The 24552-nt window shown below is 48.0% G+C and overlaps 1 protein-coding gene across 1 annotated transcript in view; it reads left to right on the top strand.

Annotated features, from left to right (window-relative positions):
• Window positions 1-24552, top strand: part of LOC144752896 (major histocompatibility complex class I-related protein 1-like) — a 175551-nt gene that overhangs the window by 58529 nt on the left and 92470 nt on the right. The window contains exon 3 of the mRNA XM_078640721.1: window positions 8217-8429. Within this exon, the coding sequence (XP_078496847.1) occupies window positions 8217-8429 (213 nt within the window). The remainder of the gene's footprint in view (window positions 1-8216; window positions 8430-24552) is intronic.

The following is a 24552-nucleotide window of genomic DNA, read 5'->3' as shown; positions in this document are numbered from 1 at the left end:
TCGGTCCCGGGCTGGTACTAATAAAAGAAGTGAAGTGCGAGGTAATTTGTCGTAATTATGGACAGAACCTCATGTGTGCGTCGACATGTTTCGGAGGCTGAGCGCCTTCTTCAGGACAGGGTGCACAACTTTCCCACCTTACTCACGCATTTCAATGTAAAAACAGTGATATGTATTTACAAAAGTGAAAAATATATATATATGTATGTGCCTGCAGTATAGGATACAATGTACCTACAACGGTATATCTCAGAAAAATGCCATTTGCATTGTCTGGGAAAAGAGAGGGAAAAACAATGGTAAACCTCAGGGAAACACTTTTGACAGGTGCAATCACCTAGGAAAAAATTATGAAGGTTTTAAAATAATCAGTGAAGATTTTACCCTGTAAAAAAGAAGACAAATACCAGATATACAAAACATGTAACAGAAAACACACACTCTATTATGGCCGTGGTGTGATTAAAGGAGGCGGGAAAAGGTTTTTTTTTAAGGCAAAAGGTTATACTTGTCTTAATTAGGTTCCTAGCATCATGAGCCTTACGGACGTCTGGGGTAGTAATAATTGCCAAATCCGCAATCTGAAAAAAGATGACGGCAGTAAACATCATGGCTTACTTACATCAGGTTGAAGATATTCTATTTGGGTATATACTCACGAACTCAATCGGAGTTCTCCTACTTGTTTCCCCAACCGCAGGCTCCGCTGGAATGGTGAGCCTGTGCGTTACCCGCGGTATTTATGCTAGTCTTTAATTGGTGACTGGTGAGTAATTGCCAATTTAGGCGAACAGGTCCCGGAAATGGTGGTTAGCCCATACATGGGTATTCCAGTGTCACAGGCGAAGAAAAGGGCGCATCCTTGTGAATTATTCGAGGGCGCATGCATGTAAGCAAGCCCTCGTATGCGCCGGTATCTGAATGTTGAGCAAGTGCGCTTGTGTCAGGGAGGGGCCACTAGGCTAACGTCTATTGCGCATGTGCTAAAATGATTTGTAGGTATTTGCGCATGCGTGGACACTTATTTTTGGATATGAGCAAACTCGTTCGGTAATGTCGATAAATACAACTTCAACTAGGTTATTCATTTATCTATGGCGATTTTTTATTTTCCATATACAATGGGGCAATAAAACGTTGTCTAGTTTTGTTTTATGGGCGATTTTATGTAAATCACTGATTTGGTGCAGGGAAATAGCTAAGGAATTGCCATTTGGTCGTGGAAGAGGTGTGGCGCCGCGGCCAGGGCGACTGACGCTGGAATCTGGGGACCACGGTTCGATCCCCGGCTCCGGCGGCAGGTTAGCCCAGCACCATGTGACTCTGGGCAATAGCTCGCTTAATCTTCCCGAAGGCCCCCCAGCGCCTAGAGACCCTTACGGGTGATTGTGCGCTTTACAAATGTGGACTTTACTTTACTTTATTTGGTCCAATCCTTTGTATGTGCCTATCCTTTCATATGTGATTACTGGAGGGAGTTTTTACCACTTTCTTCTTTGACAGATATATGCAGTATTGGAAAGGGCGCCCTGCAGGATACGTCAGGGGGTATAATATGTTGTCAGTTCCGTGTCATCCGTTAAGGGTCAGGTAGTCACTTGTCCCCACGGTATTTCATCATTAAGTCCCGTAAGGTTGATTCCCAGACGGAACACCCAGCGCTGTTCCTTTTGGAATAGGTCAGCGTCTGGATGCAACTGCTCAATCACTGTCCAGCGGAGCTCATTGACACAATGTAGGGCATTTAAATAATGGGTGGCCATCTTAGTTGTTGTGTTTTTTGCAACGCACATTGCTCTTATACTCAGTGATACGGGTTTTTATTAGGTCTCGCCTGTCAATGCGCATGCGCATTGAGCTTGCGAGACTATAGGGGCTTAAACAGAGTTTAACTAGACTGGAGATTTGATGCAGTGCATGTGCGCTTTTAGCTCAATGCGCAAGCGCAATGAGTTAAAATGCGCATGCACAGCATCAAATCGCCAGCCACATGTTCCCCAGCTTGGTGCCGCCAGCATTTCTTCCCGCTCCACCCCCTGCTGCATCAAAGGCTTTCACGGCCGGCTGGCCGTGCTTTCAGTTGCACGGCCGCCAGGCCGTGTCTCCTTTTCTGTTGCCCAGCTTGTTAATTAGAAAGTGTCTCTTACTTTAGTGGAACCACATTTATTTTGTATTTATCAACTCGGTGAAGATTTTTGAACTTGCATCTATTCCAACAACAATGAAACTTGGATATTGGCATCAGTATACTAGAAGGCATTAAGGCAGCAGATAAGTCTTACTTTAGTTAACTTATCTCTCAGCTGCAACACTGTGCTCTATTTATTTTCCAGCTGTTTCTTGGATTGCGATGGTTCCTGTTGCACCTGAACCAACCTGACCCCCTTATGAACGGGCACCAGGCATTCCTATGGTCTGTGGCATCTTCTTTCTAAGGTTTCATTTCAGAATTTAGATCTCGCCTTGACCTGACAGTGGCGTCACTTGTTAATCCTTATCAATATATGCCATGTGGGACACTTATTTTCTCTCTGGCTTTCCCTGTGTTTTTTTCTATTGAAATGCCACGGACACCATGCTCAAAGCATGCTTGCTTTCTAATAGTAGACTGCACCTGCACAGCACATTCTTGCACAGAGCCCTATGGGAGTGGTGCGCGGTGTTAAGGCTCCAGGGTCTGCGTGGAGTTGCTTTTGTCCTGTTCAGTGGGCTGTGTCTGTCTTTGGTGTCGGGCGCCGGCTGCGCCATGTTGTAGCCTGGTTGTCTGACAACGGACAGGCTCTTCGAGTGACCGAGCATGCCATCCCTGCTTCACAGTAGAAAGTAATGCGCATTTCCAGGCCGCTTGCATTTCCAGGCTGCTTTTAATTTCATTTCGCGGCCACTTTACTGTGTCCTTAGTTGTCTCTTATTCTCTCAATCTGTGCCCCCTCATCTCAGCGTCTCCTTCGCCCTCCCCCCACTCACCCCCTCTTCCCACACTCGCCCTCTCTTCCCACCCTCACCCTATCTCTAATTTTACTTTTAACTTCTCTCTGACCCCTCGTCTCCTCTTCCTGTGCCCCTCGTGCATGTCTCGCTGGTAATAATGGCTTGAAAGCAGCTGTAGCCAAGCCATTATTAAATTTCAGTTTAAGTGCTCTCTCCCTGTTACGCAAACTAACAAAAGAATTATAGAGTATGAAGCTGCTGCCTGATCACAACACTGGCACTTCCTTTGTTACAAATTAAGCACTAGTAGGGCGGCTGTCACTGCGTGTTTGCAGCTATACACAAATAAAATTATTAGCGTAGCTCCACTTTAGGTCATATTTATTTTTGGTGTGTATAAGAATACGTCCACAATGACAGGCTATTAAGCACAATCAGACATTAAAACCTAGTTTCCAAACTCGTTCATTGGCAGTTTTCCCCTTTAAACAACATCGCCTCCCCCATTTGAACACTTTATGTGCTCTGTGTTAGGAAGGCTAAAAAAAACATGCTGTGTAAAGCTGATTTCTGCTGAGAGCCCAGGCAAGAATCTGGGGTGCTTTTCAAGAATCCATCTAATGTTACGTATGTCACCCTTTCTTTTCAACAGAATTTGTTTGAAACTGTTTCCCACAGCTCCCACCAGGGCGCATAGTCTCTCGCTTTCTTTCTCTATGTCTCTCCTACTCTCTTTCTCTCTCTCCCCCTCTCTCGCCCTCTCTCTCTCACTCTTTCCCTTTCTATCTCTCTCTTTCTCTACCTCCCTCTCTCTCCTCACACTTTCTGTCTCTCCCGCTCTCTTTCTCTCTGGCTCTCTCTCCCCTCTCTGGCTCTCTCTACTCCCCTCTCTCGCTCTCCCTCCCCACTCTCTCTTTCTCAGTCTTTCCCTTTCTCTCCCTCCCTCTCTCCCTCCCTCTCTCACTTTATCTCTCCTCCCTCTCTTTCTGTCTCTCTCCTCTCTCTTTCTCTCTCTCCCAATCTCTCTTCCCCCTCCTTCTATTTCCCTCCCTCCCTCTATACCTCTCCTCTCTCTCACTCTCTCCTTTCTCACTCATCTGTTGATCGTCCTCCCCCACACACAACCTCTTAAACACATCCCCACACACATACACAACCCCACACACAGAAACCCCCCCACACACACCCCCACACACAGACCCCACACATAGACCCCCCCAAACCCCCCACACACACACAACCCCACACACACACACACACACAACCCCACACACACACAACCCCCCCACACACACAACCCCACACACACTCACACAACCCCACACACACTCACACACACAACCCCCCACACACACCCCCCACCCCCACCCCCACACCCCTCCACAGACACACAACCCCCCCCACACACACAATCCCCCCACACACACACAACCCCCCACACACAACCATCTATCGATCTATCTATCACCCTCACTCTATCTATCTATCGCCCTCACTCTATCGCCCTCCCTCTATCTAACTATCGCCCTCCCTCTATCTATCTATCGCATCCTCACAGCATCACTCAGCATCAACAGCAACATTGGGGAGAGGGGATGGCCTAACGGCTAAGGCGCTCGACCTCGGACCTGGGGAACTCGGTTCGAGTCTCGGTAACGACGCCAAAAACCCCCTGTGATTCTGGGCAAATCACTTAATCTCCCCGTGCCTAAAATGAAAGTGTGTCTTCATGTAACTGGTGCTATGTAAAGCCCTCTGATAACTGATTCGGTTCTAGTTCGCGCTATATAAAACTCTGCAAAAAAATAAAAAAATAAAAAAATAAAATAAAAAAATAAAATCACTCAGCACCAACACAGAATCACTCAGGGCACCATAACATCACTCAGGGGCACCACAACATCACTATGCGCTACCACAGCATCACTGAACACCACAGCATCACTCGTCGCCACCACATCACTCAGTGCCACCACAGCATCAATCTGTGCAACCATTCAACAACTGGTTCAAATATGTTCTCTCAATGTTTCAAGCTTTATTACAAATGTCACAAAAAGATGCTAATATTTCACTTCTGTTCTTGGATTTTCGTCACAATAAAATACACCGAACATAATCTTCACAAAAGTTATTTACAAAAGTTAAAGCTATTGCCATTATAAATTACAATAACTTTATTTAAGTATTAAATATTTTTTTTTTTAAAAGCCATTGTTATTTATAATATCAATACATCTAAGTCACGTAAATACAACACATATTGCATTACAAATGCTATAGGTTTCACATTTGCGAAAGTTAAAACTATTGGCATTGTAAATGACAAAGCTATTCATTTCGCTATTTTCAAAACCAACACATAAATAAAATATTTGTCATTTACAATACCAATACCTCAAACTTTTCTAATGTGAGACCTATGCATTGCAAATGTTTGTTGCCCTTGTCGTCATGCCTACATACTCTAAACCACAAGGGCAGGTGATAAGGTAAACAACGTTTTTACTGTTGCAGTTGGTCATTTTCCTCTGCTCCTAAGTGGTACCATTGCTGAATGTCAGTTCCTTACTTTTCTGAGTCAAGTGGCAATTACTACAATTTCCACAAGGAAAATGGCCTTGGACCCCACTTGTTGGTGCTATGTGTCCTGAGGTTTTTCGTGGACGTGTGTGGACCAATATATCCTTCAAATTTCTGCCATGTCTATGTGCAAAAATGGGTTTTTCAACGCTCAGGTTGCCACATGTCAAAATGCGCCAAGGTTTGTTCACCACTTTTGAGACCTCATTTGAAATTGTGTTATATGTAGTGACACATATGGGTCGGTTTTTCTCTTGGTCTTGTCCTGTCTTGTCCTCCAGTAGGGCATCCCTGTTGTTGTTCCTAGCCCTTTTCATGGCTGAGTTAATTATCTTCACAGGGTATTGTCACTGTTTCAGTTTCTGCTTCAGATCATGTGCCTGGTTTTTGTATTCTGACACTTCCGTACAGTTGCGCCGTAAGCGCAAAAATTGGCCGTAGGGCAGATTCTCCCTCAGGTGTCTAGGGTGGAAGCTATCATACCTGAGTAAGCAGTTTCTTGCTGTCGGTTTAAAATGTGTGGTGGTTTTCAGCATACCACCCTCTGAGTAAATGTTAAGGTCTAGGAATACCAGTGTCTTATTAGACACTGAGCTAGTAAATTTCATAAAGGGATTCTGAGTGTTCAGCCAGTTTACAAAGTCCGTTACTGATTGTAGGTCTCCTTTCCAGACGACCAGGACGTCGTCTATGGACCTCTTCCAGATACTAATGTTCTGTCTGAAAGGGTTATGTTCATTCAGTATCCTGTTAGTTTCTAAATGGTGGACGTAGAGACCAGCTAAACTTGGGGCAAACGTACTTCCCATGCTGGTCCCATGGCTTTGTAAGTATATGTTGGACTTGTACTGGAAAAAGTTTTTCTGAAGTGCCATGGAGATACATTCTAAAACCAAACCCCTGGGTGTCTGATACCGCCAATGGGTGCTAAATAGTATCTCTTCAATGATGGAGAGTGTCTCATCGTGGGGCAAGCTAGTATTGAGGCTTTCAACATCTAGACTGAGCAGTAGTAATTACCGAATGTTACAGATTCGGTAAATAAATCGGTAAAATACCTATATAGCATTTACCGATTTGTAAATACCGAATTGGTAAAATTCTGTATTTACGAATCGGTAAATGCCATTTACCTACATCTAGCCCTAAGTCTTTTAGCATTTCAGGAGCTGTATTAAGTAGATATTTATTTTCATTTTAATATATTTCGAATGTTAGTGTCACATGTCTCTATTTTGTTTCTCTAAAACCAAATAAATTCGTACGTGTGTACTTATCCATTGTTTCTCTTTGTTTATATTTCTGTGCTAACATTTTTCAAAACTCTGCATGCTTTTACGATGCAGTATAAAATGACTTGTTTTTCGACTTAGCCAGTATTCACGTTTTCATCAACAATAATTGTCGGAAATCTTTAAAAAGGGAGAATTGATAGAGGCAAGCATCATTTAACATTTATCTCGTTCTAGGGCGTCATGCCACTGCTAGATTTCACAGAAATGGACCCAGCCGTGACCCACACAGCAGTGTGAGGGTGTAACCCCTCTGCTATATCTCACAAACTTTCCCCCAGCCAGAACCCACAGGGCAGTGTGAGGGCATCACCCCACTGGTAAATCTCACAGAGATAGGCCCAACTGGTACCAACAATGCAGTGTGAGGGTGTCACCCCACTGCTATATCTCATAGAAATGGACCCAGCCATGACCCACACCACAGTATGCTGGGTTTGGCTGCGCAAGAACAGAGTGACAACTGAAGCACAAATTGTTCTCTCTGAGGTGTATGTGAGGTAAGTAGTCAGACCTCCAACAGTTGGCACCACTGGGGCTTGGGCCTAAAGTTCCCCAGTTTCTGTCTACAAAACAGAGCATTATGACAAACATGAAATTAGATGAAGACATTTTAATAAACTAGCTTACCCGTCGCGCGTTGCTGCGCTCTCCGAAGAAAGGAAATTCAAGGAAACTCATTATGATAACATTCAATTTACATTGTGTCATTTTTATTGAAACGTATTCATTTTAATATGGAAAACATTTCAAAGTGTCGTTTTAATTCTATTTATTTATTCGAGTGCTTATGGATACACGATTTTTTGTTTTTCCTTCTTGTGCGTACATCAGTATTCGAAAGATTATGAGGGCCCTGGGGGGGTGATATTTAAAAAAAAATGTATGTCAGAAACCTTCGCGGGAGTGTACTCAACAACTTCGCAAAGTTTCATGGCGATCGGATGAATGGTGTTTTAATTCTATTTATTTATTCGAGTGCTTGTGGATACACAATTTGTTGTTTTTCCGTCTGGTGCGTACATCAGTAATCGAAAGATTATGATGGCCCCGAGGGGCCGATATTTAAAAACAAATTATGCCAGAAACCTTCGCGGGAGTGTACTCAACAACTTCCTAAAGTTTCATGGCGATCGGATGAATGGTGTAGTAATGCATAAAGGACAAACAGACAGACAGACATACTTTCGTTTTTTTTTATTTATAGATTATAAACCCTTGATTATAGCAGTGCGTCCCTTTCATTTACAAGAGATGAAGAAAGAAACTTGTTTAGAGTTATAGATGTATGACAGATTGATGAGGGGAATGATGGAGAGAGTCAGGACCACATATAGGAGTAACAGACCAGTCAGATCAACACCCACAAATGACCCATTTTTGCCTTGACTCTCCTCTGCCCCCTCCCAGGTCTCCACCTGTTTCAGGCGATAGAGGGCTGTGAGCTGCGCGAGGACGGATCTGTAGGGTGGATTGAACAATACGCCTATGATGGGTCCAACTACACTGAAAACAAAGACCCGGCCACAGACACCAGGGACCGGGGTCACTCTGAGGAGATGGACTGCTCCGAGCATCTGAAGAAACTTCTGAAGTATGGAGAGGAGAGTCTGCAGAGGAGAGGTAAGAGCTTTGCATTTACAGGGCAGCAGAGACAAGAGATGTGCATGGACAGGGCAGCAGAGGGAAGACCTGTGCATGGACAGGGCAGAAGAAGCAGGAGCTGTGTATGGACAGGGCAGCAGTGGCAGGAGCTGTTCGTGGACAGTGCAGCAGAGGCAGGAGCTGTGAATGGACAGGGCAGCGGAGGCAGGAGCTGTGCATGGACCGGGCAGCAGAGTCAAGATCTGTGCATGGACAGGGCAGCAGAGGCAGCAGCTGTGCATGGACCGGGCAGCAGAGGCAGGAGCTGTGCATGGACAGGGCAGAGAGGCAGGAGCTGTGCATGGACAGGGCAGCAGAGTCAAGATCTGTGCATGGACAGGGCAGCAGAGGCAGGAGCTGTGCATGGACCGGGCAGCAGAGGCAGGAGCTGTGCATGGACAGGGCAGAGAGGCAGGAGCTGTGCATGGACAGGGCTGCAGAGTCAAGAGCTGTGCATGGACAGGGCAGCATAGGCAAGAGCTGTGCATGGACAGGGCAGCAGAGGCTGGAGCTGTGCATGGACAGGGCAGCAGAGGCAGAAGCTGTGCACGGACGGGGCAGCAGAGGCAGGAGCTGTGCATGGACAGGGCAGCAGAGGCTGGAGCTGTGCACGGACGGGGCAGCAGAGGCAAGAGCTGTGCATGGACAGGGCAGGATAGGCAGGAGCTGTGCATGGACAGGGCAGCAGAGGCTGGAGCTGTGCATGGACAGGGCAGCAGAGGCAGAAGCTGTGCATGGACAGAGCAGAGGGAGGAGCTGTGCATGGACAGGGCAGCAGAGGCAGGAGCTGTGCACAGACAGGGCAGCAGAGGTAGGAGCTGTGCATAGACAGGGCAGCAGAGACAGGAGGTGCACATGGTCAGAGCAGCTGAGGCAGGAGCTGTACCTGTACAGGGCAGCAGAGGCAGGAGCTGTGCATGGACAGGACAGCAGGAAGGGAAGTAATGTACAAGAATGAGGTTGTAGAAATATGAGAACAACTTGGAGAAGGCAGCAGAGATGATGGTGCTGTATATGGAGGGAGCCACACATGCATTGAAACCGGACCCATTGACCCCTTCAATTAAGTAATTTTAGGAAAGGCAAGTCTCCATTATAGCAAGATGCTCTCAGAGGTCTTTGTAGTACTGCAACAGTCAGAGGGTAAGATTTTTATTAGTATAAACATTTCATTAGAGAGCAAAAATTGCCCGTAATGACTTCATGTGTGGAAAATCAGATATGGATCAATAAACTAGTTAAAAGAGATCACATATTGCTATAAAAAAGAGCCAGTGATCTGTATAAATTCATTGGCCGGTCCAGGGGCTTTGCACTGAACCACACTGGGTGTTTATGAACACAACACAACCGGCTGCAGTGGTGGGAAGTCAGAGGACCAGAGGATGGAATGTGAGGTGGTTCTGTCACACTGTTGTGACTGAACCTTCTGAGACAGAACAGTGACCCAGAGTGTTTACTATAGGTAGGAAGTGAATGCGTATTTCAATATTTCAGCACTCCTTTACCTCCCCATCTTCACCTGTCCTCAGCTTCAGCTCATTTTGTGTCTCCTTCATTCCTCTTTCATGGCCTTCATTCTTCTTGCTGTCTGTGTTTAATCTACCTGACATTTTGCACAATAGTAGCGAACGTCTCTGAGGTTTACCAAGTTTGTGCTCATTGGTGCAGAGAAAAAAGATTACATGGTCAGCGAATCAAGACAAAGGGCCCAATTCCAATGTCGGACGTACCGGAGTCCTTCCGACATCGGTCAGGAACAGGAACCGAACGACCGCCTGTCGTTCGCTCCAGCCCTGGAAGTAGATGCGACCGGACCCTGTTTGGTCCCATGCCTACTTTTTACAATGAGAGCATGCATTCTGAACTGAATGCACCCTCTAATTGAAAAGAGCGGAGGTGCAGTTCCTCCCTGCACTCCGTGGCAGGCACCTCAAGATGCCTGCCACCTGGTGAAGGGATCAGCAGAAGGGCACCATAAGTGCACCCTACAGCGCTATTTGGCAACCTTGCACCCGGGGGTCCCTGTTGGCCCCCCCCCCAAAGCTGTTTCCCAATGCTTTTCGGTGTTGGGAAGGTCAGAATAAAAGGGCAATGGGAAACTGCCATGGTAATCCCTCAGCCGGAAAGAGCCGGCGGGGGAAATACTGCTGGGTTTCCGGATGACGGACAGGCTCTCGTCAGCAGCCATTCAATAAACTGAATTGGATTCCCTTCCGACCAAGCCCATCAGAATGGCTCCTTCGGAAGGGAATCCAAACAGGAGAGTACGATGCGGGCAGGAGTTCTTTGACCAATGGTCGGAGCCCTTCCTGCCTGCATCGTAATCGGGCCTGAAATGTGTTTGCTATTTTAGATCCATTAGGAATCTTCATTTACCACTACAGGAAACCCACTCAATGTACCCTGAACTTACACAGAAAGTAGAACTTCACGTAGAAAGTGTGACTGAAATCAAATCAAAAAGCATTTTTATACAGCACACAGCTGCATCATAAGAAACTTCCAAGCCCTATCTGCAAGAGAGACTAACCTAAACAGTAGGGGTCTGATTCACAAAAGTAATCTGAGACAAAATCCTAACTTTACAACTTTCGATATTCACAAAAGACATTTAGGAGTAGTAAAGTTAGGAATCCTAACTTTACTACTCCTTAATGCCTTTTGTGAATACCGAAAGTTGTAAAGTTAGGATTTTGTCTCAGATTACTTTTGCGAATCAGGCCCTAGAAGTACAAGTGAATCAAAAAGAAAGGTTTTAATTTTTGTTTAAAAAATAGGCTCAGAAGAAGCCCTACTGAGGCTAACAGCCAGCTTATTCTCCAGTTTGGACGTCAGAAATTGAAAGTTTTTTGGCCCCTAGTCTTGCCTTTGAGATCGTTGGGACCTGCAGAAGTCTGAGATTGTTCGATGTGAGAGATCTGCATGGCATGCAATGATGAAGTCTTTTCCTCAGATAGTAAGGCCGTCACCTAAGAATGCCCTCAAAGCAAAACAAAGTGCTTTACATTTGGTGTGGTTGGCTATTGGCAGCCATTGTAAATGCTGCAGATAAGGCAAGATTGATTGCCGATAAGGAATTCTTAGAATCAGTCTTGCTGCTGCATTTTGTCCTAATTGCACCTGATTTTCTCCTGGTTTAGAAAAGCAGAAAGGCCCAAGTAAAGACAATTCGTATAGTCTAATCTAGATGTTACCATGGTGTGAACAACCGTTTTTCACGTGTTCTTAAGAACTAAATACAGCTCCTTCATCAAAGATATAAGATCAGCAAAATATGACCACAGATACTTGTTGGTTTGTGCTGAAAAGGAGAGAGTTGAATCAAATATTATTCCCAAATTTCTGGCCGAGGAGGTGGGAGCAGGAGTAGGATTGTAGGATTGAGTTCTTCCAGTCACCAAGTGCTTGGGTAGAAAAGGACTTCTCTTTTATCTGAATTTAATTGAAGAAAGTTGTCATTCGTCCAACCAGCTACTCCCTTGACACACATCAACAAGTCCAGGTGCAGAGGTGTGTTACAGAGTTAGGTGTCCCATTCACTTAAATGAGTAACGATCCAGTCAGAAAAGATGCTGGAAGCTGGGACCGGGGAACCAGTCCAGGGGGATCCACAGAAGGGATTGACCCTTCAGATTCTTGGGCTCACAGGGACACCCTTGATCCTCTAGTCCTTGGGCTGTGGAGCTCGGGTGCAGTTGCATCAAATTCGATGCTGGTGTCTCTCGAAGTTGGAAGTCTTTGCCTTCGGATTCCGGTAAGCGGCGCCATAAAAAGAAGTTTAAGAAGCATGTTTGCTCCCCGACGTACCCCCGTCACTCTCCGGGGGCGGACGAGGGGGACAGGGGCTCCGCCCCTGCGGATCCTCTGGAGCCGGGGAGTCCTGCTGCCTACCCGCTATACCCAGGTCCGTAGGCGACTCCCGAACAGATACAAGAGTTTCTTGTTGCTATGGACCGCCTTTTTAGGCCCCAGGCTCCCGCCTGCACGCCTCTAGGCCCAGCAGTCCTTTGTCCAGATCATGTTGGCCTGGCGGCTCCACCAGTGGCGCCAGCCTCGGCGCCACAGGATCCTGCGCTTCTGGCTCCGGCCCCAGTGCCACGAGGTGCAGCTCTGCCGGCTCCACCCCCGGCGCCACACTGAGTGCTGTTTGTCCCACCCCTGCCCTGGTTCCCGAACCATTTTATTCCGGCATGGGATCCGAATTGGGATGCAGCTCTGGCCCGGCCCCAGCCGGCACCGTTTCCAGCGCTGTTTCTGACGCCGTTCGTCCCTTCTCCGGCTCTGGCTCTGCCGCTGCAACCGGCCCCCTCTACGGACGACGATTGGGACGGGTCAGTGGATCCCCTTGCCCGGCAATGTGGCTCGGAGCAGAATTGGGTGAATGACCTGGAGGACGTGGGTGAACTCGACATCTCTTCTGACCCGGTGTTTGCCTCTCCTCTGCCTACCTACACCTTGGTGCTCTGTCGGGCTGCGGAGTTTCTCAATCTCAACCTCCCTACAGTGGCCCTCAAGACCAACCTCCTTACAGAGGTTCTCCAGACGGCGTCTGCCTTGTCGGAGCCGCTGCTCCCTTTCAATGAGGCCCCTTACCGAAGTCCTTTTGGGCACTTGGTTGCAGCAGGCCACAGGGGTGGCAGGCGTCATCGCCTGTCGCCTGTTGATCCTGCCTTCCTGACCACTCACCCTACGCCTGAGAGCCTGGTCATTCAGGCCTCGACGTCGCAGAGTGCTTTTCCCACGGCTCTGCCGGATAAAGGCTCTAAACGGCTGGAGCAGTTTGGCAAGAGGTTATTCTCCTCGGCCCGCTTAGGGCTGCGGTCGATTAACACCGCCTGCTTGTTGGGCCGTTATTCCCACTCAGTGTGGGATTCCGTGGCTCAGGTCTTGCCTCAGGGTTCTGACGATGTCCAGGCTGTCCTTTCCCAGGCGATTGCTGAGGGTAAGGATGCGGCTAAGTTTGCCATCAGGTGTGGTTTGGACACCGCAGATTTGTTGGGCAGGACAATTTCCACGACTGTGGCATTGCAGCACCACGCCTGGTTGCGTTCAACTGGGCTCTCGCCCAACATCCAGGGCTCGCTCATGGACATGCCCTTTGTTGGCTCCCGCTTCTTTGGCGATAAGGCTGCAGTGCAGTGGACCGTTAAGGACTCACGGGCCACGGCCAAGTCCTTGGGTCTTTCTACAAAGAACCCCGCCCCTCCTGGCTTTAGTTCCTTTCATGGCCAGGGCAGAGGCACCGGCGCCATAAAAAGAAGTTTAAGAAGCATGTTTGCTCCCCGATGTACCCCCGTCACTCTCCGGGGGCGGATGAGGGGGACAGGGGCTCCGGTGCGCTCATCCATCAAGTCTGTGCAGAACCAGCCTCAGCGTGGCCGCGGCTTCTGCAAAGGCGGGTCTGGAAACCAGCGTGCGGGTCAGTCTACCTCTAACCCCGCGGTGCCTGCCACCTTGTCCATGACAATGTAGTGGGGTACCATAGGTACCCCCATGTGCACCATCCACCCCACCATTACCCTGGGGGCCTGCAACGGGCCCCCGTAAGCACAATCCGAATGCCTTTCCACCACGAAAAGGCTGCTCTCCCCTGCCTTCCTAATGCGGATGGTGGTGTCTATCAGACACCGCCACCATATCAAGGGGTGGGAGGGCGGGGGGTTGCTGCTACTGCTCGAAGAGCCATGTCATGAGGAGCCTTCTGAAGGTGAGTAGGTCCTGTGTCTGCCGTAGATGGGTGGGGAGGGTGTTCCAGGTTTTTGCGGTGAGGAAAGAGAAGGATCTGCCTCCGGAGGTCGTTCATTGACTACACTGAACGGCGGCGAGGGTGAGGCTGGTGGAGTGGAGCTGGCGGGCGGGGGTGTAGAAGTTGAGTCTGTCACTAAGGTATGCTGGTCCGGTGTTGTGGAGTGCTTTGTGTGCGTGGGTGAGGAGTTTGAAGGTGATCCTCTTGTTAATGGGATGCCAGTGCAGGTCTCTGAGGTGGGGGGAGATGTGGCTGCGGCAGGGGATGTTGAGGATCAGTCGAGTTGAGGCGTTCTGAATGTGTTGTAGTCGTTGCAGGTGTTTGGCCATATCACGCCCCTTTTCCGTCCGGTCACCTGTGTGACCGGCGGAAAACCGGCAGACGGTCTTTCCGTCCGCTGGGGTCCCCCACACCATACTAATATGTCGGGGGGAAATGGGTGTCGGACGGGGTAGGATGTAGGGCGGATCACCACCGCCATGCGTGCAGGGGCGATCCGTCCTACATCCTAATCGACCCCTAAGTTGGAGTACGCTAGATTTCTCTATTGTTTCATATGCATTAATTCAGCACGAATTGTGGAAGTTTTCATTTTGTTCACTGTCTTAATATTTCTTATAACTTTCATTTGCTTCTGTCTATTGATCACTGCAGAAGAATCGTTCTGGCTCAATAAATATTGAAAGTGCCGCACTGTGTATTTCTTGTATTTTCCTCTGAGAGAAAGAAAGCAGAAGTCAATGAGCAAAAAGGTTCTAGATCTCTTACCAAGATTCCTGGGGGACCAGGGTTGTCATGTGCAGTGATTGACAGAAGCATTAGCTACCTGCCTAGGGTTGGGGGGGCTAATTGTGGCTGTTGGAACCGGCACTATCTGGTTGGCCGAAGGGATGCCTCAGTTAGGCAGAAGGAACCACTCCCGTCAAGGGCAGGTGATTGCACACACTGTACAACCTGTGCTCACCCTTGGGGAGCATGGCACTGAGCAGTCTGTCGTCTTTCAAAAGCAATGTGTAAATCAAGAGCACAGTACGCGCACACAATAAATGTTCTGCATGACACAAAAGAGAGACTTTACACTTGTCGTTGAGAAATGTTGCTTATATTCAACACTCACATTAAACAATGCAATATGAATATCATGAAATCTTGGGCATGAATCACCCTTGCCAATATTACTAGCAGTACTATGCTCAGTTCGTTTTGATCAGATCTCGAGAATATGCACAAATGTAAAAAATCTGAATCTAATCCCCCCCACAGCACCATTATGCTTTAGGACACATTGTCAGCCCCGGCCCACCGTCAAAATCGTAATAATGCTATGTCACATGGCTATAGGGTGCATGATGGGCTACAACAATATCAGTAATATGTACATACACAAATTATAACACTTTTAGCAGCACCACGGGACAAGGCCATGCGAGTAAACCCAATGTTGAGAGGTACAGTAGCACAAGAACCACTTATAAACCAACACCGCTGACCAATGTCATGAAGCACAAACTCCCACACACTCACACTGACTTTGCACCACTACGCAATGCAACAGGTACCAGCCCGGCCCGTATGGGCACTTTCACTCACATAGCGCACCCAGCGCACTAATGCGGTGCCACTGATACCAAGTAGGTCAATAGGTAACACTCTGCAGATCCCGTGGCTCCAAATCGCCCGCCACCCTCCGATTCACCCACACTGTTCCAAGCACCCCAGATGTAAGTTCACTAGCCCCTCCCTCTGGACATAAGGCACTCATGGCTGAGGTTGTGCCTCATCTGGGTTCGCAGAAAGAAGGTGGGAATAGACAGTAAGCACAAACAAGAGGTAGACTTAAACAAAGTGGGTCTTGGCGCCACACAGGAAGTTCACTAACCAGTTGCGAAACAGGAAAAGGCTAATAGCAACAATTTGTTACAAACAAAGATCCAACAGGGCCTTCTGGCACTAGCCCAGTTCTGTGAAGCACGGGGGTCACACAGTTTCTTGACCTGCTCCCAAACCTTGTCAGAAGAGTTCCTCCGGCCCAGTCAATTTCTCTCACTCCTACCTGGTGCAGCAAAGTCTTCAGAAGAGCCAGATGGGGGAGGGCAGTTACTCCACCATGATGGGGTCAGTCAGGGAAAAAGAAGGGAAAGGGAACAACACCCAGGGGAGCCTTTTGGCTTGAGCAGGTATCCCATCGGTTACACGTTTATCCGAGATGTGCCCCGACAATCTGGGCACAGGGTAACCAAAGTAAAAATTTTATTCAGAACCATTGGCTTTAAGTAGAGCATCCACCCATTAAAAAAAGGCCACATGCTGAAAGTTTGCACCCCTAAAACAGGCAAGGGTCAGGGAGAAATAATTTTCCAAGTGTTGGTTGATAAGAACGACCCCTCTGCCTTTATTGCTGAGCACCCCTGGCCATTTCAGAGGTAAAAAAACTAGCATTTTTACCTCTAGAATGGCCAGGCGAATTATTATATTTGATCTACTGACCATACTTTTGTAATATTAACCAATACCAGGGGTACTCAGCAGTAAAGCAATCCCTTTGGGTATTAACCTAGATATTGTAGTCTTATTTTGTCACAGTTCTAAACAGGACCAACGATATTGTCCTGAAACAGTTGTCTAAGAAGTCCCAAGTCTCAACTTCTTGGATGAGTCTACTGAAGTGGTGCTATCCTACCCCTGTGTGAATGAACTCTTATGATAAAGCATTCCACGACAAGTTGTGGGTAAGGCGACCTCTCAGTTATCTGTCTGACGACCCGGTATGACTTTATGCCAATGGGACATTACTAACATACACTCAAGTATCTAATGTGAAAGTATGCTTCCAAGGGGCCTGCATGAGAGGAAGGCGCAGTTCTGTTTTTCAGGGGTCACAAAACCTAGTTCTTGGGGATTTGCTTCCATTACCTGGCAGGTTTCTCACGAACCGCTGCAAGACCACTCTCAGCAGACAGTCTCTGCTCTGCTCTGTGGTAACACCTCAGCTTCAGAGCTTTTCTTTTATTAGACTGCACAGCCCCTTTCATTGCAGTAATACACCAAGTATCAGGCACTATGCACCATGCATCAGAAATGTGTCAGAGAATCAATTTACATGCAGACAAAATGTTCTTACTCACTTTGAAACCAATCTGGAAGCTGTAACCTCAGTGGATGCGGGCTGGTGGAAGTACTCACTACTCAATGGCCATGGAAGTATTATGACCAATCAGATCACAGATTTATTAGTAAAAACTCACTTCAGAAGCTGCACAAGTTGACAGGATGCCACCCATAACATGTGAGTTAACAGATGGTGTGTGAGTCAGCAGCCAGGCACTAGCTGTCTGCATGAAACTCACCCCGTAGCACAGACTTTGCGACTCAGAGAGTACATGGTTGTCCGGATAACCTGGATTTAGGGTAGGCAGTGTAGCCAAGGACATGTGGCCTAGGGGTCTCAGCAACTGAACATGAGTGACGAGTCAGGGCTAGGGCTGCTGAAGTTTAGTTGGAGAGTCAATTGGGGAACCTCAGGCACCTCAGCCATTGCCTTCTATAGCCGCACACCCTGAAGCCGGTGCTGCTAAGTGGTGAGACATGCTGTGGCACAGTACGGTTCGAGCAATGCCGATGTGCTGCTCCCAGAGGTTGGGCAGGCCACAGAGAAGGACCAACTGTGAGTCCAAGTAGAGGTGTCAACCCAGGTAGACTCACATGGAGAGCAGGCCATCAAAAGATTTGTCATGTACATGATACAGCACAGGTCCTGTAAAAACCAGATGAAGACTTTCAGATTAAAACAATAGGTCATTTCCTGAACTCCTGGTGAACTTTAGTGCATTAGATAATATTGGTGTATTTACTGCACTAAAAATAAGTTTTCCCAAATTCAGTATGTTGTCTATTACTGAATATATGAAGAAATACCTCTTCTGTTATGGTTACTGTTGGACTTGGGCCTTCTGGCAGGGTCACCCCTGAACTTTTTGCCTTGAAATTATAGTGATTTCTGGTCTTTGCGCACTTTGACACTGTGGCGCAGTGTAAAGTGCGTGCTCTCCCTGAGTGCGTGTGTGAGATTGGCCTGCCCTCCCATAGGAATGCATGGGGAATGTCTGTGTCCCTGGTAGTTCCTGGTGCGTGAGGTGTGCATGGTCAAGTTTGGTATGTGTGAACTCGGGGGAGTGAATGCTGCGAGATGGTGTATGCAGCATGTATGTGTCTAGTAGGGAAGCGCCATTTCTAGACATGGCTGTACGTGTGCTGTGAGGGTGCTGGCGTGTGATTGGCTGGAGCTGGCTGGGATGCCAGGCTCCAGGAAGTCTGTGTGGGTCTGCCCCGGTGGTGAGTGGGAGATTAGCATGAGTGATGTGTGGGAGGAGTGTACCTGTGTCCTGGATGGGCTGGGTTTTCCCCACACAATGCTGGCTCCGCCCCCCTGTGGTGTGACTGATGACCCTAGCCCTGCCTGTGAATAGAATGGGTGGTTGGGCCATCAACAGTACTCCCCGACCAGCTGCGACTGGTTCTGCCCCCACCCTGCACCTAAAGACAAAGGGAAAAGGTGTATAAAAGAGGGGCTGTGACCCCATGAAAATGTTCTTGTTTGCTGCTTGAATCTTGCCAGGGGCGTGCTGCTGCTTGGGCTCAGGGATGGCTTGCCTCCCTGAGCCCTGCCCAGCCCCTGGACTTCTGATGACCACCTCCTGAAGGACTTTGTGGCTTTTTGTGCCTTCATAGCGCTGGGAGCGCTGTATTTTCCTTCCTAGCGCTTGGGAGCGCTTTCCATTGACCCCTGGTGCAGGAGAGCGGTATTCGGTGTGCCTAGCGCTGGGCGAGCGCTTTATTTGCCTTTGGGCGCTTGGACGCGCTATTGATCTCAGCCGGTGCCCACCCGGCGTTATTTGCCCGTTTATTACTTAAAACGAGCGAGTGCCCACCTCGCTGTTTATTTTAATCTCGAGGGTGCCACCCCTCGTAAATACCCCCGAGAGATCACCGCCGCAGCCGCGGGCAAAACCAGGAAGTCAGGCGGCATCGCGCCTGACTGTAGGCGGGACTTCCGGTTTCCCGGAGGAAGTCCCGCCCGCCGCCGCGCTGGGATTGGCCGCCGCCGACCGGAAGAGGATTGAGGCGGAGCGATGGCCGCCCGGGGCTCCTGTGAGGTGAGGAGAGCCCGGGGCAGCCAGCCAAGTGCAGCGCCGGTGTTGCGGGGCTCCCATGCCATGGAGGGAGCCCCGGCCAAGCAGTCCAGCCCGCAGCACAGGAGAGCCCCGAGGAGCGGGAGCTCTCCTGCCCCCCAGCCGCCGCGAGACCGGTGAGTGTATTACCGGGGAGGAGGGGTGTCGGGGCCCGCCCCTCCCCTTGAGAGCGAGCCCGGTTGCGTTAGGAGGCCCGTGAGGCCTCAAGTGATGTCCGAGTCCCCCGAGAGGGACTCTGCCTACCCCCCCACCTTGCTAGTGAGCCCCGAGAGGCTCTGAGATGCTGAGCCCTGCGAGGCTCCCCCGCTGTTGCCCGGAGCCCCGAGAGGCTCCCAGATGCTGAGCCCCAAGAGGCTCCTTGGTTCTCTGAGTCCCCAGGAGGGGGACCCCAACGATGCCCGCAATTGTGCCTACAGCCTAGAGAGGCTCAGGGCACCCCCAGTGTTCCCGGGTCCCCTGGGAGGGACCCCACCGCCCAGTGAGGCTACATCTTTTTGTTGAGAGCCCGGAGAGGCTCCAAAAAGGGGACAGTCATTTCCTCAGAGCCTGTGAGGCTCCCACATCATGTTTTCCCCATCATCCCCAGCTGCCCAGCACTTTGTGGGCAGCTGCCACGTTTAGGTTTTGGCGCAGTGGCGCAACCTGGACCCTGGACTTTGATGTAAGTTCATGTTACTGTGATTTCTGCGCTAAAGGTGATTTATGCGCTAACTGAGGCTTAGATGCTGTTGTGATCTGTGTCCTATTGCTCTTGGGTGTTAGGAAATGTACAATGTGTAGTATGTTTTGCGCACCCTGTGTTCTGCACCTCTGAATGTGTTGTTGATACATTATGTGCCCTGTTCCTTACACCGCTGAACGTGTGTTGATGCGTCATGTGTTCCTTACACCGCTGAATGTAGGTTCTGCATCATGTGTTTTGTCCCCAGGTCTATGCCCCTATGTGTATTGTGATACTCTGAGGTTCCGTGGTCATTTATGCTCGTGTTTGTAACATTGTCGTAAATACATAATTTTGGTATCGGTGAACCGCAAATGATCCATTTAGTATATCCTGGTGTTTTCGCTATGCTACGAGCAAGAGCACTCCTGTTACCAACACATTTGTGATTTACCCATGGCATCCATCTTAGATCACGGAAGCCATTTTGTATTCCTTGCCCTCACATAGTCAATGGACACGCAATGACCTCTTTTTCATTAAGGACACGTAGGCCTTAACCGGCGATTCACCTTGCTAGTGACACGTGCACCTTAGGCCAGCAACGCTGTGGCAGCATGACTCGGCAAGAACTGCCTCCCCAGCCTGAGGCCAGTCCTGCTATACTGGTTCTTGTGTTCGTTGGCCTGATCATGATTAGGCGGCCGAAACTGGTAACCGTGCCCATTTACGACCCACAAACATTTCTTATCCTGTCTTTCTATCTCCCACACCTGGCTCTACTCCTTTCCTTCTGGGCCTTTATTAGGGGGAGGTAACGAAATTTACGATGAGGCGGTCCGGGTCTTGAATGAAGAATTGACATGGGATTATGATGGACTAGTGGGAACCCCTCATTCGTAATGTTTTGACATCAGATACTGTTGACGATTCCTGTGCAACGCCAAATATTTATTGTTTAAGACACGAATGTTTAGAACTGTGGTAACATGTAAAGAATTTGCCTGAAGCCCAATATTTAGTATATAAGGAGCAATCCTCTCTGTACAAATCGAACAGGCTCCTAGATACTGCCCATGTGTAGTTTCTGTGACTTCTGTGTCCCTGCAGTAATAAACCTTTGGTCTTTGACGCCGCCATCGAGAAGCCCGTGTTTCTGTTTATTTGTGTACCAAGACAGGTTGAACTCCGGGGTCTTTGGGTGTTGTCCCTGACACCTCTGGACGGAACTAAAAAGTCCAGAACTCCATTTGGCGCCCAACGTTGGGCGACGTCATTCGGTACCGGTCCAAAAGCTTGAAGAATTCGAGGAGCTTCGTGTGAAGATTTCAGAGGGAGGCGCCCCACTTCATCGATCCCGGCATATCGCAAAAGTGGCCCCGACGTCCTCTTCCACGAGGGTTCCCGTTCAGACGGCTGCAGTGCTCCGTTGCCTTGACCGTCGCCCTGTCTTGGACCCGAGGTACAGTCCTCAGTACGGCGAAACGTGACGGGTTTCTCCTTGGTGACGTCTTCAGTGCCTCAGTTAAGTATTCAGTGGTTGCTAGTTAAATATTTTTGTGAGGATTGCTCCCGTTTGGATAATCCTTTTAGTTCTCAGTTCAGTTCAGTTCTGTAAGATTATCACTGGTTATTCTGGTTACGATAATCATTCTGTTCAGTTCAGGTATCGATACATTTGTCAGTTCTGGTAGGCCTAAGTTCGTGGTTCGAGTGCGCATCTTTTTGTGTTTTGTTTGTCTTGTGTTCCGGATTATAAAATGGTAAGTCGGAAAAATTGTATGTTGTCTTGTTTTAGTTGCAACAGTGATTCCCGGTTGGAGGACTCGTGTTTGGTTCCTCCGATTGGAACTCCCCTTTATGATCTATATTGCAAATTTGGTGTGGGCCCTATCTCTTATAATGAGGTATGGATCCGCTACACAGAGAAAGACGGTGTCCTTAGTTGGCCACTACATGGTAGTTTTGAACCTGAAGTTCTCGATAATCTAGAAAGAAGGTTGTTTAAGAAGAAAGCCCGGCCGGCAATGTTTGATTCTTTCCGTTATTGGCGAAAAGAATCTAAACAGAGAGAAATTAAAAAGCTGAAGAAAGAACAGAAAGAGCAAGAGTTGACTTTAGAACAGTCTGCTAGGCAGCTGCAACTCAACGAGTCTGAGAAAGCGATGGAGATGGCCGACAGAGAGCGTAATTTAGCGATAGACAAGTGCTATCCTGCTTTGCCATCGAGTACGGCTAAGATAGTAGAGGACCCTGAAAAGGATCCCCTGTTGTCTTACTTGTTACGATCACCCCCACCGTATGCACAAGGTGCTACGGCTCCACCTATACCAAATGTTCAATTACCGGTTGCTGGACAACCTGGTGTCCCTGTTCTCGCTCCCCTGAATCAAGTTCCTATACCTCCTGTGGTCAATATTAATGTTCCTTCGACAACCCCTCTTCTAGGGTTGCCGACTTCTTTACCTATGCCTGTGTCGCTCACACCTGCTACTTCACAAGCTAATTTTCAAGCTACTCCTACTGTTCCTGATCTATCTGTTCCAACTGCTACTCTATTCACTGCCTCTGCTAATATTATGACTCCGCTTTCTGTTCGTCGAAGAATCACTGATTCTGTCTCTAATATTCTATCTCCCTTCTATAAAACTCTGATTAAGACTCCTACCTCTGACTCTGTGCAGAGACGTAGTCAGCTTCCCAGTACTGAGGAAAGAGGAATACTAGATTCCACTGCTCTTAGATGGGTTTCGAAAGTTGGAAGATATAATGTACAAGATGTACTAGATACATTTATGCAATGGAATGAACCGACACAACGATATGTGTTCGATGAAATGTGTTTCCTTCTACGTGAGGAATTGGAAGAGGATGACCCTGAATCAAATCTAGGAGAATTAATTAATGTTCAGAAAGAGTTTGCTACAGGTATGATAGTTGGACAAAATATAAAAGAAGCGATGGAACTGGTTCTAAGTTATAGATCCGACGCATCCCTTCTTTCACCGAGAGAGTTAGAGAAACGTAGTACGAAACGAAATCGTCAATATCCAATGAGAGAGGTTCCACCAATTTGGCGCGAAGCTGTGCAAGCTAATGCACCGCTTGGTATTGCAGCCGCTCCGGCCCAATTCCAGAGAGTATGGATACATATTCCATGGAAGCGAGCTGAAGTATTAGCAGTAAAACAGGCCTTGCCAGATCCGCGTAAAAATCCTGCAGGGTACTACAAAGAGTTGGCTCAAACAGTTGACGCTTGTGTATTGAATCTTGCTGACATCGATCTGCTATTTGGTAACGTAGTACCGCAACCAATTTGGGCCAAAATTCGTAAAGAGAATCATCCAGTTGCCCTAGGTGGTGACTGGGCAGCTATAATTGCAGCAGATGGTCAACAAATAGGTGGTTCCAAACCTGAACCTTTAATTGCTAATTTGCCTGGTAGAATAATCGATTTAATGAAAACCTTAATGCCTGCATTACGCGTTAACTGGGACAAATTGTCCGCGTGCAAACAAAAGAAAGACGAAAGCGTCTCCGACTTTTTCACAAGATTCGAAGAGACTTTCGTGGATCATAGTGGTCAGGATATGAGCACAGAAGGAGGCCAGAGATTATTTGTCGATAAATTTGTGCACAATCTGTCGCCGGAACTTAGTAGTAAATTAAAGAATTCTGAAAGTGCGTGGGCTGTCTCTACGACTGCGCAAATACTTGCGACTGCTCAGTACTACGAAAATAGGGATAAAGAAGAGAAGGAAAAATTAGATAAAAAGACGAAAGATTTAAAAACTAAAGTACTTTTACAGCAAGCTTATCCGCCTCGCACGAATCAAACTAATATGCAGCAAGGGTCATATCAAAGAACGGATTATAATTTTCAAAGGCCACAATATCAATGGAATCAATGTGCTTATTGCAAAAAGGAAGGTCATTACAAGAGTGATTGTCCAGTTCGGGCGCAAAATAATGATGCGGCAGCTCAGAGAGGTCGTGGTAGTTCTATGCAAAACTCTAGAGGTCGAGGACGAGGTGCTATGCCTCCACAGACAAGTGATCGCCCCTCTAATTATTTCGATCAGCGAAATGGACAATCTGCCCAACAGAATAGGTCTCCACAGTATCATGTCGAAGACTATTATGAAACTAGTGAGGAAATTCAGCAAAGTGAATACTAGGACAGCCATGGACAAAGAGAGGGAGTAGTATCAGTACCAGTAGATCAGAGTGGACCTTATGTCGCAGTAGCAACATCAGGTATAGTCGAACCGTTTCTGTTGGATACTGGTGCAGCAAAAAGTTCTATCATACATGCTAAACTCCCTGGCGCACCTTTGTCTGGCTCAACAAACGTTTCAGTAGGTTTTTCGGGCGCCCCTGTTCACAACCCTGTTTCTGGTCCTTTGTCTATTTCTGTTGGACCCCGTCAATTGAAAGCACCCCTGATTTTGACGACAGGTTGTAACGAAAATCTGCTTGGTTTAGACTTGTTAAAACGCCTGT

The sequence above is a fragment of the Lissotriton helveticus genome, chromosome 5_1 (genome assembly GCF_964261635.1).
Source record: "Lissotriton helveticus chromosome 5_1, aLisHel1.1, whole genome shotgun sequence".
NCBI classification, from domain to species: domain Eukaryota; kingdom Metazoa; phylum Chordata; class Amphibia; order Caudata; family Salamandridae; genus Lissotriton; species Lissotriton helveticus.
This window is presented reverse-complemented; position numbering and strand designations above follow the sequence as displayed.